The 16,622-nt window shown below is 47.3% G+C and overlaps 1 protein-coding gene across 18 annotated transcripts in view; it reads left to right on the top strand.

Annotated features, from left to right (window-relative positions):
* The window catches only part of ZFHX3 (zinc finger homeobox 3), a 349,711-nt gene that overhangs the window by 226,804 nt on the left and 106,285 nt on the right, over positions 1 to 16,622 (top strand). For 16 of the 18 annotated variants that reach the window (XM_081871759.1, XM_081871758.1, XM_081871756.1 and 13 more), the window contains one exon: positions 12,129 to 14,854. The exons of the other annotated variants lie outside the window; for them this stretch is intronic. In XM_081871759.1, coding sequence (XP_081727885.1) covers positions 12,175 to 14,854 — 2,680 coding nt within the window. In that variant the 5' untranslated portion in view covers positions 12,129 to 12,174. The remainder of the gene's footprint in view (positions 1 to 12,128; positions 14,855 to 16,622) is intronic. 18 annotated transcript variants of the gene reach the window in all.

The raw sequence follows: 16,622 nt of genomic DNA, 5'->3' as shown, positions 1-16,622 counted from the left end.
CACTTGCACAAGATAAAAGGTAGCATTTAGACCAGGGCAGCAGCTGTTGCTTGTTTTTTATTGTCCCCCCCCCTTTTTTTTTTAAGCAGGACCCAACTGTCAACTTGCTCGTTTTGGGAGGACTCACTTATAAACTAATTCCATCTTTTGAGCACACTCTCCCTCTCTTCAACATAAAAAAGCAAGAATACTACATCAGTAATTAACACTGAATCAATTTATATTTGACTCTCAAACAGTAATCAGTTGCTACTGGTCTGGTGAAAGAAGAAGAACCTCTTGTTTTACCCATCCAGGGAACACATGGATTCACTATATAGTAGAAATGTCATTAGCGTTGCTATTTTGATGGAGCCTGATATGAAGAGCAAAATAGCTATATCTCTCCCCCCCCCCAATACTTCTCTTCTCTCTTAGGGCAAAGGATAGTACAGTACTAGGAGAGAGTGGGGAGCCCAAGGATCTTCTCTGCCACATGCGCTCTGTCCCCCCCTCTCTGAGAATTGCTGAGGTTTCAGCCAGTCTGACATGGGAGGAATTTCAAGTATTTTTCAGCCCAGAAGGCGGTTTAAGTCTTGGGCTTGTTTGTGTGTGAGAGCTTCAGAAGTGTATCCTGGAATGAAAGCAGCTGATCCTAAGTTAGTGTGGAGGTTTTTGGCTCAGGCTTTGCTGATACCTGGATGATCCTTCTATTACTTTATGCAACGGGCTGAAGGCTGCACTTTGTACTCTTGTAGGGGCTCTGCAATTATCATAATAAACAGTTTTATCATCTGCTTGGCAATCAATAATGTGGCTTATGCTGCTTTAGTATCTCAGTGGTATTGATTACCTTAACAGCTGTGCAACTGTGGTCAGCTTCTGTTAACCCCTGGTCTGCTGCAGGGACCTGTCTGCCCTGAAGGGGCTGGGTGGGAAAATGGGCTATATGTGTGTAGCCCAGGCAGTACTGCAACTTGACAGACAGAAAGCCAAAATGGCCAGCAAGGTGTAACCCTTAGTCCTGAAATACCTGACAGCTGAGCCTGAAGGTCTCAGGTGGCATAGACACTGCCTGGAGCATGAGGATTCTGATCAGACTCTGAATGGGCAGGGGCAAAATGGAGCACTCTGCCTACTTGTTGCTTGGACTCCTGTTACTTTTGGGGCCTTGAAATGGCTTCTTATTGCCCTGGCTAAAATGAGTTGTCCTGGTCCTAGGGACAAGACTTTGCTTCTGGGGTCTTTCCTGTAAGACATAGTCTCCATATCAGACCCCCAAGGCTGGGTTCCACCTACCTATCTGCTTGATGCAGATTTGAATACCTGCTTATGTTGGGCATGAAACATGCCCTACTCTGCCTCATCCCTCAAAGCAAGAATGTATGGGTAGCACTTTTTTGGGGGGTTGGGGAAGCTTCCTTTGCCCAGAGAGCTGGGCCTGACCCAGGGGAGGGCTTCATGCCCTTTGGCATTTGGACACTGGGTCTTGTGGCCCCATCCTTCTCATAATGGAATTTCCCATCATTTGCTGCCCTACTGATTTCTGATCAATGAAAATGAAATTGCATCACCTCCTCAGAGGCTCTACATATTGCTGCTGCTTCCAGCTGTTGTCAGTTCTGGTAATATAATCTCATCAGGCGTGTGAGAGGGTAATAAGAAATAAAAAATAAAGCCCTGCAATTAGCAGGAGGCCAAGCTGTAGGGTAACCATTTCAGTGCTGGTGTCCAGAACTATTGAGAGCTCTCTGCCTCTGCCCATCCCAAGGCCAAAGTAGCTCCTTTCTTCTGGTCTCCCTTGGACATAGATGAACAGGAATTGATTCCAAGAAGTGAGCCCAGAAACAATGCTGTGTCCTTTGAGCTGGGTTATCCCATGGAGCTACCCACGAAAGAAATCTTGGGATCACAGTAGCATATACTTAATGTGCTGCTGCTAATTTGCTTATTTTTTTATTTTAACATGGTCTTAGGAGGTATTTGAGGCAGGTAGCATGTTCTTTAGTTGCTTAGACTTCAACCACTTATTGAATGGCACCTTTTGGCAGAAGGAGGTGTTGTCTGAGAAATCTGGCCTGACGTGGCTGTGTTATTGCCCTGGGAAACTGTTCTCCCTCTTCCTGAGCCAGGGACTCAGACCTGCTGTGTTCCCTTCCTGGGTTGTCAAACATTTGCTTTGGCTTCCTGTGGCTTGGAAATCTGTTTGCACTCAAGGGGCTGCCTGAAGATCAGAGGGCCTTGCTGTGCATCAGTCTGCCTTCGTGTCTTGTGCCCACTTAGGCAGGCCGTGTTGTGTCATTCTTGTTAGTTTTGTCAGCTTACCAGTTCCGGCTGCTGGTGGCAAGCCGTGGGGGTAGTGGGTTCCTGAGAGGAAAGCCCCCACCTTCCTCTTAAGTCTATCTTGCTTTGGGCCTTTTCCCCAGTGCTGGATCTGGTAGAGCAGAGGACATGTCCCTGTGTGGTTTCTAAGGAAGCCTCAAACTGAACTTGACTATTGCCCTTCTGGGAGCAGCCATTCCTCCTCTGGCTAGGAAACACCCAAGGCCCTTGCCAGGGATCAGGTCAGGGTAGAGTGTCTGTGTCTGAGGGGAGGGGCTGTGATGTATTTGCTTTCCTGTGTTTCCTTGCCCTCCCACAACTGCTTAGAGTTGTTTTGTGCTGGGTTTTGCCTCAGCCTGTATTCTAACCGCAGTGATGAGGTTGCTACACAGTCCCTGTACTGGCTGAGTTGGCAGCTTTCAGTTCCAGTCTGAGTTTATATTTGTGCTGGAAATAGCCGAGCTGAGGAAGTTGTGCCTGGCTTCTGGCACAAGGCTGATGCCTCTGGGATTGACCCCACTTAGAAGCCATTGTTGTGCTTGCTGGCGAAGCAGGAGAGAACCTTGTTTGCAGAATAGCAGGTTTTGATTTCTCTTTAAATGTCATTGCAGCAAAACTTTTAAATCTAGTCTGCAAAAGGTGAATTGCAGTTTGAATGCTTTAGACAGTCCACTTCTTGATTACTGAATGTACTGTTGCTTACTGATGGAAAAAGAAATGTCTGAGAGTCCACTGCTAAATGTCTTCTTAGAAGTAAGTCTCACTGGGTTAATTGGGACTTACTGCTAGGTAAGTGTATAGAGGGTTACAGTTTGAATGAACCAGGAATCTTTCTAAAATCAGAGCCTCTCAGGAAGCCATTATGTTTTGTATCATGCTTTAGGATCGGTACCATAAGGCACGTTTCTGGAGCTTCTTTCCTTGCTTCCCATTTGGCCAGTAATGGGTTTCATTCCCAGCATTCTGAGTGAAGTTCTGCCCTTGCTTTTTCCATACAACAAGCACCAGTTAAGAGCAACCCAACCACAGATATATTGCTAGGTTCAAAAGGTTTTCTTGCTCCTACACCAGGGGTCAGCAAAGTTTATCTTGCCTGGACCGGATCGGTCCCATGGAGATCCGTCTGTGGGCGGGTCGCGTGAGCACGCCCGCCTGTGATTTCTGGTGCCTGCACGTGCGCAGATGCGATTTCCGGTGCATCTCTGAGTTATTTGTGGGGCATAGGAATTCATTCTCCCCCCCCAAAACAAACAATAGTCTGGCCCACCACATGGTCTGAGGGACAGTGGACCGGCCCACGGCTGAAAAAAGTTGCTGACCCCTGCTATACACAGTATACAAAGTACAGTTGCACCATAGAATTGTTTAATGGCATGATGATATTGGCAGTTTTATTTTCTATTCCTTTCCTAGTAATAAAATGGAATCCACAATTTTCACAGCTGCCACACACTGGATCAACATCTTCATTGAGCTTTCTGCTGTGACCCCAAGGTCTCGTTCCTGATCAGTCAGTACCACTTCAGACCGCATTGGTGTATGAGTGAAATCTAGATTATTATTTTTTTGTTTTTTGCATGTACATCACTTTACATTCGTTTTCACGAAAGAGCCAGTGTGGTGTAGTGGTTAAGAGCGGGAGTCTCGTAATCTGGGGAACCGGGTTCGTGTCTCTGCTCCTCCACATGCAGCTGCTGGGTGACCTTGGGCCAGTCACACTTCTTTGAAGTCTCTCAGCCCCACTCACCTCACAGAGTGTTTGTTGTGGGGGAGGAAGGGAAAGGAGAATGTTAGCCGCTTTGAGACTCCTGAAGGGGAGTGAAAGGCGGGATATCAAATCCAAACTCCTCCTCCTCCTCCTCCTCCTCTTCTTCTTCTTCTTCTTCTTCTTCATTTACCTTATCCATTTCCAGTTACTCAATTTGGAAATATCCTTTGAGAGCTTTCCACAATCCATTTTTGTTCTAGTAACCCTGAATTATTTGTGATCATTTGCTATCTTATTGGTCACCCTTAATTCCAGGTTATCAATGAATAAGTTAAAAAGCACACTTCCCAATACTGATCTGTGGAGGACCCAACTTCTTATTCTTACATTGTGAGAACTTGTCTAGTCATTCTTACTGTTTTCTTCCTGTTCTTTAACCAGGTAGCTGATCCACAAGAGCGCCTGTTGCCTTATCCTATAACTGCCAAACTAGTTCAGCAGTCTTTGATGAGGTGCTTCATTTGAAAGCTTTTTGAAATGTTGAGTGTACAATGTTGATTGGATCACCACTAATTCTATGCTTAGTTGTAGGGCTGGCCAATACCTGGTTTTCAGCATTGTGATATATCACCAGCTAAACATCACGATATCCCAATATACCACAATGTCTGAAATAAGGATGTAATCTATGTAGAGGGATTGGCTGGCTTCACAATTTTTCCTACACCGTGATTTTTCTCAGTGCCTGCTCTTGTGATTCACTGCCCCCTGCATGAGGTAGGGGAGAGCTGAGGCAGCAGAGTTAATGAGCTGCAGGAATTGAGGGAAGCATTGGCTGGCTTCACATTTTTCCTCACATTGTGATATTTGCATAGCACACACACACATACATTATGATTTGTGATATATTGCCAGGTCAAAAATTATGAAACAGATATCATGATATGGACTTCAGTTTGGGATGATATAACGATATATCGCCCAGACACTTTCAAAGAACTGTAAAATGCTAGTGGGACTTATCATTGCAGAAACCATGCTAGTTCTGCTTCAGCAAGACTTGTTCTATATTTTTGGTAATTCTATATTTAATAATGTTTTCTACCTTTCTCCAGCATACAATTTTCCAGATTCTTTTTTAAAAGTGGTGTTGCATTGGCCACTTTCCAGTCTTTCGGTATGGAGGCTGATCTTACAGATAAATTACATATTTTGTAGTGAGTGACTAGGGATCTGTTGCATCTTCGTACACAGGAAGATTTGGAGGAACTTTGGGTCTGCTGTGAACAGTTTGCTTTATACTTTGTGGATAAAATTGGTCATACTTGTTCTGATTTGGACACCACATTTTACTGTTAGTCTGGTTTAAACCTTCTGCTACTTTTATATCTTTGGATACCTTTCAGTTTGTGCAACACAAGGGGTGTGGATAGAATTCTAGCACTCTTCACAATCTACATAAGGCTTTCTTTCAACGGTACTACAACCAATTCATAATACAACTGCCATAATGTTGATTGGGTTGAGCTAAGAGGATGCATGAATCCAATCTTGAATCAGCTTCATTAGCTTTTAGAGGCTTCCATACTCAGTTCAGAGAGTTCTGGTTTTGACCATTAAAACTCTAAATGTCCTGCACCCCAGGCAGCTCAAGGATCACTGTCTCCCACTTGAACCTACCCAGTCCTCCTGCTATCTGGAAGAAAGCAGAGTGTCATCTGGGGCAGGGCCTTTCCTGAATGTGGAACTCTCCTTAGTGGAGACCTGCTGTATCTCTTCTTTATTTGTTTTAGGCAGTAGGCAAAGATGCTGTCTTCCATAGAGCCTTTGGGACCCTCTCTTGAGTTTGAAGGGATTTCTTTGCTTGACTGGCTTTTGCTGCTGATTAATCAATTACTTATTGTTACTTATTACAGTTATTTATGAATACATGAGAGATATTGAGCTATAATAATAATAATAAGAAGAAGAATAATTTATTATTTATACCCCGCCCATCTGGCTGGGCCTCCCCAGCCACTCTGGGCGGCTTCCATAGAAACCAAAAATACACTAAAATATCACACGTTAAAAACTTCCCTGAACAGGGCTGCCTTAAGATGTCTTCTGAATGTCAGGTAGTTGTTTATCGCTTTGACATCTCGTGGGAGGGCGTTCCATAGGACAGGCGCCACTACCGAGAAGGCCCTCTGCCTGGTTCCCTGTAGCTTTGCTTCTCGCAATGAGGGAACTGCCAGAAGGCCCTCGGTGCTGGACCTCAGCGTCCGGGCAGAACGATGGGGGTGGAGACGCTCCTTCAGGTATACTGGACCGAGGCCGTTTAGGGCTTTAAAGGTCAGCACCAACCCTTTGAATTGTGCTCGGAAACGTACTGGGAGCCAATGTAGGTCTTTCAAGACCGGTGTTATATGGTCTCGGCGGCCGCCCCCAGTCACCAGTCTAGCTGCTGCATTCTGGATTAGTTGTAGTTTCCGAGTCACCTTCAAAGGTACCCCACGTAGAGCGCATTGCAGTAGTCTAAGCGGGAGATAACCAGAGCATGCACCACTCTGGCGAGACAGTCCGCAGGCAGATAGGGTCTCAGCCTACGTACCAGATGGAGCTGGTAAACAGCTGCCCTGGACACAGATTTGACCTGTGCCTCCATGGACAGCTGTGAGTCCAAAATGACTCCCAGGCTGCGCACCTGGTCCTTCAGGGGCACAGTTACCCCATTCAGGACCAGGGAATCCTCCACACCTGCCTGACTCCTGTCCCCCAAAAACAGTACTTCTGTCTTGTCAGGATTCAACCTCAATCTGTTAGCCGCCATCCATCCTCCAACCGCCTCCAGACACTCACACAGGACCTTCACCACCTTCACTGGTTCTGATTTAAAAGAGAGGTAGAGCTGGGTATCATCTGCATACTGATGAACACCCAGCCCAAACCTCCTGATGATCTCTCTCAGCGGCTGCCTGTAAATTTTGAAAAGCATGGGGGAGAGGACAGAACCCTGAGGCACCCCACAAGTGAGAGCCCAGGGGTCTGAACACTCATCCCCCACCACCACTTTCTGAACACGGCCCAGGAGGAAGGAGCGGAACCACTGTATGACAGTGCCTCCAGCTCCCAGCCCCTCAAGACGGTCCAGAAGGATGTTATGGTCGATGGTATCAACCGCCGCTGAGAGATCCAGCAGAACTAGGAAACAGCTCTCACCTTTGTCCCTAGCCCGCCGGAGATCATCAACCAGTGCGACCAAGGCAGTTTCAGTCCCATGATGAGGCCTGAATCCCGACTGGAAGGGATCCAAATGGTCTGCTTCTTCCAGGTGTGCCTGGAGTTGTTCAGCAACCACTCGCTCATTCACCTTGCCCAAGAATGGAAGATTTGAGACTGGGCGATAGTTGGCCATCGTGGCCGCATCTAAAGATGGTTTTTTAAGAAGCGGTTTAATAACCGCCTCTTTCAGCGGGTCTGGGAAGGCTCCCTCACGGAGGGAAGCATTCACCACCCCACGAAGCCCATCGCCCAGTCCTTCCCGGCTAGCTTTTATAAGCCAGGATGGGCAAGGATCCAGGAGACAGGTGGTTGGCTTCACTAGTCCAAGCAGCCTGTCCACATCCTCGGAGGTAACAGATTGGAATTGATCCCACGCAACTTGACTAGACAGGTCTCTAGCACTCTCCCACCCCAGCCCTGCTCCCACGGTGGAGTCTACTTCTTCCCGAATCTGAGCGATTTTATCTGCAAAAAACTTTGCAAAATCATTGCAGGAGAACATGTGGCCCGTACTGGGCCCCGATGTTGCAGGTGGTTCCGCTAAATTGTGAACCACCTGAAAAAGTCTCCTGCTGCTGTTTTCTGCAGATGCAATAGAGGCGGTGAAGAAATTCTTCTTCGCCGTCGCTATCGCCACTTGGTAGGCTCGAAGTTGAGCTCTAACCTGTGTCCGGTCAGATTTGGAATGAGTTATCCGCCACCGGCGCTCTAGCCGTCTCAACGATTGTTTCATTGTCCTCAGATCCGTGGAAAACCACGGGTCTGTCCGGGCTCCATGCAATCGGAGAGGGCCTTAAAGAAAGGCAGTAGTAAAAAGGTATGTTTGAAAGACCTTTTGAATGCCACAACTAAACACCACATGTTATCTGGGAGAGGGTCTACCACTGCCACCTCCCCAAAGTTATTGGTGTTCTCTACTACTGTTGTGTTCTGTTTTGATCACTGTGGTAAGTTATATTTGGATCTTCAATTTTTCACCCATCTTGGGGATGTTTTTAGTCAAAAGGCAGGGTATATATGTTTTTAACATAAATAAGTTGTGATATACCTTCAAGGTGTAACAGTGGTGACAGGGCTTGGGGCCAGAGGGTTCCAGGAGCAGGGATGAATTGAAGCTGGGAAGAGCAGGAGCCTGGGGGGCTGCAATGAGAGGTGGTGATGGTGGGGGCTTTAGGTTCTCAGTTCCTTCTCTCTCTAACTGAAGATCATTGATTTTACGGGAAAACATGTTTACAGACAGTGCACTGATCGACCTGACTAGTTGACTTCTGCCTCCTTAAGTAAGAGCTACCTTTTCCTTAATGACTGGCTGATAGAGAGAGATGCAGTAGTGCTGGATGTGCAGAAGGAATTTGGACAGGAAAATTCTTTGTGGGGTGAATTTGTTTAAGCTGGGTTCAGCCCCAAGCTGAGATGTGTAATCTCTGTTTTGGGCTATGAGTTCAGACAGAGACAATTCATGGGGCCTATGCCTGCAGCCACCCCATTTCCCCTTAAGCGACTAGAAGCTCTGCATGAAGGGGGCCTGGTCCCTTTCAGCACAGTTTGTGTGACTGGTATTCATGGACCTGGTTGGTTGGCAGAGCATCCTTCTCAGGGCCTTTTGCTGGCATCTGATAAGAGCATAAAAGGGGTAGGGTGGTGGCAAGAATACCTTTCCATGGTGTGTTTCCTTCATTGGTTAACTTGTTGGGTAGGGGGAAGGGCAGTCAGAGCAGCCGGGAGGCCAAAGAGCCCACCAATTAATTGGGAAGCATTTGCCGGTTTCTCTGGCCTGGCCTGCAGAGGAGATTGGCTTTCCTGTCAATAAACAAGTCCCTAGTGCAGCATCAAAGCCGCAGTCCTTTATCAATCGCAGCCTCTTCTTCCCGCTTGTTCCTGTAACTTACCAAGCATTTATGACATTGATTTTACAATCAGGCTGTTAACCCTCCCGCCCCATCAGCTCTGCCAACCCTATTGGCCCCACCTGTCAATCAGACAATTCACAGCCAATAGGATAAGTTTGCTGTAGTACCTCTGCTGAGAGTGCCAGATTTGTCCTCTTGGCTTTCCAGCTTGAGCAGCCAGTTGTATTTTTGCCCCCTACCCCAGTAAAACTTTTCAGATGAACCTTCAGCACTAAACCCTTAAAAAAGCAGGAAATTTGAGGAAGTTGCTGCTGAGCTTTCTGGTCCAGCAAGATTAGATGCAGAGCTATGGAGATTCCAGACACTGCAGAGAAGTGTTATAATACCAGAGGAACAGGACAGAACATGTTTGAAGTGGGAGCCAAAAAGGAACTCCTCCATAAAAGATCTATCACCCTGAAGAAGTCTAACAAGGCCACCTTAGAAAAGCTGCTTTCCCTTATGCTGCCGGGGGAAGGCCGCACAGCTGTGAGCTGAACTTCTATCAAGTAGAACCATGGAATGGGCCACCAAGGGCAACTGCTGACTGGCCTCATACAGACCTAGCTGAGCCAAGAGAGGGTTACAAGTGGAGACTGCTGTACTTGTTGTTATGCTGTATGCTGCCCTGTACTCTAATAAGAGATAAGTAGTATATAAATAAAATGAGCAAATATTATAGTTTTTACACCTGGTGTCAATTTTGAGGACTCTGGGTTCCCTTCCAGCCAGTGTGGTGTGGTTATAGTGTTGGATTGGGACCTGGGAGACCATGGTTCAAATCCCCACTCAGCCATGAAGCTCACAGAGTGACCTTGGGCCAATCACTCACCCTCTGCCTAACCTATCTTGCAAGGTTGTTGTGAAGATAAAATGGGGAAGAAGAGAACTATTTACACCACCTTGAACTCCTTAGAGGACAGGTGGGATACAAATGCAATAAGAAAACAAACAAATTTTTGTTAATGCTGGAAATGTGAAGAGAGTGGCAAGAGTAGGAAGTCTTTAGGTCATTGAGGAAATTCCGATGGGCAGTGCTATTTTTATAGAAAAAGAGGTCAGGAACTCACCATGAATGCTTCCCTTGTTGGCAATGGTGCCCACCTGAGAGGTGCTGGAACTGAATTCTGGTGAATTCTGTCTATAAAAAAGTGCTGCCTGTGGGCAGTTGACTCAGGCGGGGGTGGCGGGGTGAGGACAACGGATGATAATGAGCATCTCAGTTGCTGACAATGGAGAGATGGCAGGAGCAGACTTTGGTGTTTCAAATTTCAGGGATGCCCTGTGTGATGCCAAAATTTGGCGCGCACCCCAGCTCTCGCCTTCTGTGCTGCTCAGTTCACTACATCATAGTTGCGGCCCCCTGTGGCACCCTCTAGGCTCGATGCCCAGTGTGGCAGAATCAGTCACACTGCCCTAAATCAGCCTCTTGAATTGGGAGCTGTTGACAGGCATTGCTGCACTGAAGCGTTCCCTCAGACTTCCCTGGTTTATTTGACTCCACCCTCTGAGCAGCCCTCAACAGGAAGTAGGAAGTGACTTCTGGCAGACTGGGCAACAACATCTTTTCACTGCTCTTCAGTTGCGCTGTGTTGGTGACCTTAGCCTTGTGCTGCCCTGTTTCTACCTGAATTCTTCCCAGCCCATCTATCTGTTTCATTCCTCTTTAGTTACTGCCTGCCTTCAGGCTCCTCTTCCTTTCCCCCTACTCTCAGCAGCTGTAGGCAGAGAGGAGGTATCATTCTCCAGGTAATCAAGCTTGGCTACCATATGCTAAAAGTCCAAAGTGCATTCTGTCAGTCTGTGGAACCCATTAGACTCCAGCAGGTGTCAAGTGGAATTTAAATGTGATCAAAGTGTCTCAAGATAGCTGCCAGGATGATCCTTTGGGGAATGAGGACTAAAACGTGAGAGGCTTGAATGGTAGCTGCACCATCAATGTATATGTTCCAAACTCAGATTGCAAAGTGACAAAATTGCACACTGTTTGAAAAATACTCCCTTTGTCCTCTGCTTGGCTGAACTGGTCATGACTCTGCTGTGAATATAGATGGTGTTGTTAGTCAGGCCTGATCCCACATAACAAGGCTGTGAGTGAAAGAGATGTTTGGCACAACTGACACACCTAAAATTCAGAAACAGCTTGGACAAGAGTGTGATCTGCATAGTCAGTGCTATAGAACTTCCTCTTTTTTGCCTGCCTAATAGACACATGGCGCTTGGTCTGGAGTACTGCATAAAGAGGCAGTCTGGTGGATGGTTTCTCTTGCCATCAGTATATTGCATGTTCATTATTCAGAGCCCTCCCTCAGTAGCTTAAACTCTGGAGGCTGGCATACCATTCCTGTCTAGCCTACTTCATGTTTTTGTTTTTGTTTTACAAGGCAGTGCATAAACTGGAGCTACTTTCAGCAAGTGCACAGACAGACCTGCTGTGCCCCCCTTGCAGGTGCCAGGGTCCAGCTCCCATTAACAAACAATTTATTTTATTTATTAAATTTCTATACCGCCCTTCATCTGAGGATCACAGGGCGGCTTACAAAATAAAAACACAAAAATACATAAAATGGCAGCATACGTAACCAAACCACCACCACCCCCCAGTTAAAGGTCCACAGATTATTTAATTAGCCAAAAGTCTGGGAGAAGAAGAATTTTTTTCCTGGTTCCTGAATAAGCTTTGGGAAACAGATTAAATTTTTTTATTTTTTGGTACCATGCTGCTTTGACTGCCATAGTGCTGATGGGTTTTAGTGTTCCTGATAACTTCTGCCCATTCATGCTTTCCTCCCACTATATTTTCCAGGCTTGGCAACAGAGAGTAGCTGCTTTATTGGGTGAGGGGGCTGTGTGCATGTCTCGTCTGCTCTGTGTGGAAATTTGGCCTATTCTTTCTCCTGACTGACTGCTTCTCTCTCTCTCTCTTTCTCTCTCTCCCTCCCTCTTCCCTCTTTTTCTGCCTTTAGGTCCGAACCAAACTGGGTGCAATGAACGCTCCATGCAGGCCCTGCCATGGAAGGCTGTGACTCATCTGTCATCTCGGGGAAGGACAATGGGTGTGCTATTCCTCAGCACCAGCAATGGACTGAACTCAGCAGCACCCACCTCCCCAGCAAACCTTGTAACATGGAGCCATCTGCAGCGGAGAGCCATGAAGCCCTAGACAACCGGCGGGCTCCTTTCAGTGAGCACTCCGCAGAAAGTGTCGTTGTCTCTGGCTCCAGCACTGAGCCAGCCAGCAAGGAGGTCAGCTGTAACGAATGCTCCACCTCCTTCGCCAGCTTACAGACCTACATGGAGCACCACTGCCCCAGTGCCCGTCCGCTCCTCCCTCTGCAAGAAGACTGTGGGAGTGACACTGGCGAGGAGGGAGATGAGGAAAGTGATGTAGAGAATCTGGCAGGGGAGATAGTCTACCAGCCAGATGGCTCGGCATACATTGTTGAAAGCATCAGTCAGCTGATCCAAAGTGGGGGGGTCTGTGGGGGTGGCAATGGCACCAGCAGTGGGACGCTCCCATCACTCTTTATGAACTCTCTCCCCAGTGCTGGGAGCAAGCAAGGCGAGGCAACTTCGGCTGCGCCTGTCTACCCACAGATCATCAACACTTTCCACATAGCCTCATCCTTTGGGAAGTGGTTTGAGGGCTCGGACCAGGCCTTCCCGAATACCTCAGCCCTGACAGGGGTTAGCCCTGTCCTGCACAGCTTCCGCGTTTTTGATGTGCGCCACAAAAGCAACAAGGATTACCTGAACAGCGATGGTTCTGCCAAAAGTTCCTGCGTATCCAAAGATGTTCCCAACAATGTGGACCTGTCCAAATTTGATGGCTTCGTACTTTATGGAAAGCGGAAGCCCATCCTGATGTGTTTCTTGTGCAAGCTCTCCTTTGGATATGTCCGCTCATTTGTGACCCATGCGGTGCATGACCATCGAATGACTCTGAGCGAGGAGGAGCGGAAAATTCTTAGCAATAAGAACATCTCCGCTATCATCCAAGGAATAGGCAAAGACAAGGAACCCCTTGTAAGCTTTTTGGAACCAAAAAACAAAAACTTTCCACACCCTTTAGTTTCCACAGCTAACCTCATAGGCCCTGGACACAGTTTCTATGGCAAATTCAGTGGGCTCCGCATGGAAGGGGAAGGGGGTACCCAGGTTGGGGCTGCCAGTGGAGCAGAACAACCCCAGTCGGGCCTCTTGGCCTCTGGGGCTCTCTTGAACCTTGGAGGGCTAACAAGTTCAGCTTTGAAGACCCCAATTACCTCAGTCCCCCTGGGCCCACTGGCTTCCAGTCCAACAATATCCTCCGAGGGGAAGGAGGACCCTGGGATAGTAGAGTATGAAAAGCAAGACCTGGCTGACCAGGACAGCCTCTCAGAGAAAATTGAGCCAGCTGGGGAGGACGAGGAGGAGGAAGAGGACGAGGAGGAGGAAGAGGACGAGGAGGAGGAAGATGATGAGGGGTGCAAAGGGCTGTTCCCAAGCGAGTTGGAGGATGAATTGGAGGAAAGACCTCCTGAGGAGTCTGGGGCAGTGGCAGGCAGCGGCAGCAGCAAAAAGGACCTTGCTCTCTCAAACCAAAGCATTTCTCCCTTAATGCCTAATGTGCTCCAGACTCTGTCCAGGGGCACAGCTTCTTCTAGTTCTAATTCTGCTTCTTCCTTTGTCTTTGATGGTGCAAATAGGAGGAATTGTTTAAGCTTTAACAGTGAGGGCAGCAGGAGGCTCGACTTCAGTGATGAAAGTGCCAATAAAGACAATGCCACAGTACCAGAACCAAATGAGAGTGTTGAGGGTGAAGACGGGAGCTGCATTTCCCATCACCAGCATGTGGGGCCCCTATGTGAGCTTGGGGGTGGGGAGTGCCCTTCGGGGAGCGGTGTGGAGTGCCCCAAGTGTGACACCATCCTGGGCTCCTCACGGTCACTTGGCGGTCACATGACCATGATGCATTCACGAAACTCGTGTAAGACGCTCAAGTGCCCCAAGTGTAATTGGCACTACAAGTACCAGCAGACGCTTGAGGCTCACATGAAGGAAAAGCACCCAGAGCCAGGGGGTGCGTGTGCCTACTGCAAAAGCGGGCAGCCCCACCCACGGCTAGCACGGGGCGAGAGCTACACATGTGGTTACAAGCCTTTCCGCTGTGAGGTTTGTAACTACTCCACTACTACCAAAGGCAACCTCAGTATTCATATGCAGTCTGACAAGCATCTCAACAACATGCAGAACCTGCAGAATGGAGGTGGGGAACAAGTTTTCAGCCACACTGCTGGGGCGGCGGCGGCGGCGGCGGCAGCTGCTGCTGCGGCTGCTGCTGCCGCCACCAACATGGGTAGCAGCTGTGGGGCCCCCTCCCCCACCAAACCAAAAAGCAAACCAACCTGGCGGTGTGAGGTTTGTGACTATGAGACCAACGTTGCCAGGAACCTTCGCATTCACATGACCAGTGAGAAGCACATGCACAACATGATGCTGCTTCAGCAGAACATGAGCCAAATGCAGCACAACCGCCACTTGGGCCTGGGCAGCCTGCCTGCTGAGGCTGAGCTGTACCAGTACTACCTGGCTCAGAATATGACCCTGCCCAACCTCAAGATGGACAGCGCTGCGTCTGAGGCTCCGTTCATGATGGGCAGCTTCCAGATGGATCCCACCAACACAATAGCATCCATGGCCCCATCTCTAGGTGAGGTGACCTGAGTTCGCCCTGTGATTCTTTGTGGGGGGTTGTGCATAGATATTCTCAGCTGGGGTCTGCCACTGGGAGGAGCCATGGAAGAAATGGTGTGCAAGAGTGGCTTTTCGTGGGTCATGAGATGCGTTCAGGTTTCTTGTTTTCTCTGGGCAGCACGTTAACATCTCTTAGCAAATTTTGTGAGTTTAAGAACATCTAAAAGGTTATGAAGAGGGCAATCTGCCATCAGACTCCTACAGACATGCATATGTTAGATGGTTCATTCTTGTACCTCTGCCAACCTATTCTAAAAGTTTCTCTTTTTACATGAGGGTTAGGAATATGTTTATGAAGGAAAAGGTCAAAACCCAGCTTTCAGGTTTGTTCCATGTGTGTGGTAAATGCAGCAGACTTAGTGCTAATGGTGAATTGGCAGGCCTGAATTGCTAGAAACCCGAAAAATAAAGAATAACTTCTTGCCCCCTCCCCTTTAGCATTTCAGCTTAAACCTAGGCTGATATTTATACAGGTGAGCGATCACTTGAATCATGCTGGTTTTTATATTGTCAGAATATGCATATGCCTGCATCCTCCTTTTTCTGGAGAAAGCAGGAGAGCTGTGATTATTATTGCATTGCATGTTTCAAACAGAACAGGGCTTATTGTGACACCACCTTTTGAATATTTAATATTAAAGTGTTTTCCCACATGGTAATAATGGTAGGGTTTTTTAGCTCTAACATATCACAAGAAAAGCCTATGTTTAATTCTATCATTAATCTGGTGTATCTAACACTTTTATCAACTTTATATGTACTTGGGTGAAGCACTTTTCAGTAGGGTTGATTGAAAGGGTTCCCCTACTTAAACATCTTGTAGGAGTTATTTCACTTCAAGGCCAATCTGCTAGCTCTTTGGATGTCTTTTGGTTGGGAGGGCTTAGTTGAAATTTGGATGTAGAAAATGGGTGTTTGTTGTTAGCAGAGTTTGCTGTTTTTAAACAACTGCAGTGGTGCGTACGTATGGAAGTCACTATTTTTGATTATCTGTGAAATGGTACAATTCTGAGTGTAGTGGCTCTGCAACTTCTTCCTGGAGTGTGTCAAGCCAACCTCCTGCTGAGACTATTCAGGCTGGGGGTGGGGGCAACATGACATCCCCACATTGTTAGCAAAGCAATTTCTCCCCCTCCCTATGGATGCATCTAAAGCTGTAAGAAAGGCCATCCTGTGGCTGCAACCTTGGACTGAGTGGAGGGTGTGCAGAAGAGCCAGATTTGGCTCCAGCAGACTCGTGACCAGTGTTTTATTGGAGAAAAAGAAGATGGAGGTGTCACTTTCTCATTTTATGTAGCCTGTCTTTCACATATCAGTAGATACTTTCATACTGGGAGTTTTGCAGGGAAATGAGTGACTTTTCTTGCCATACAGAAAACAGTGTATAGTAGTATAATCTGCTCTGAAACAGGACGGGGGGGGGGGGAGGGAGAAATCATGCTTTTAAGATTTCTTCCCCTGAACTAAGCATCAGATACAGACCTGAGAGACCTGCCCTTTGTGTCTTTCTATGTTTGAAGTTCAGAGAAATCCCTCCTTTTGGAAACTGCAAGCTTTTCAGACAACTGTGTTTATAATTTAGCTGTTCTTTCAAAGTCTCTTGTCTCAAACAGATTCCGTGAAAATTCCCAATTTTTTATTGGGCATCTTGTGAAATGTTTTAAAGCATTGAAAACTCCATTGTTCTATAATATGAGTCCAAACTCAGCATTACTGCTGTTTAG

The sequence above is a fragment of the Podarcis erhardii genome (assembly GCF_964252035.2).
Source record: "Podarcis erhardii genome assembly, chromosome: 7".
NCBI lineage: Eukaryota > Metazoa > Chordata > Lepidosauria > Squamata > Lacertidae > Podarcis > Podarcis erhardii.
Note: the sequence above shows the minus strand (reverse complement) of the source record. Positions and strands in the feature narration are given on the sequence as shown.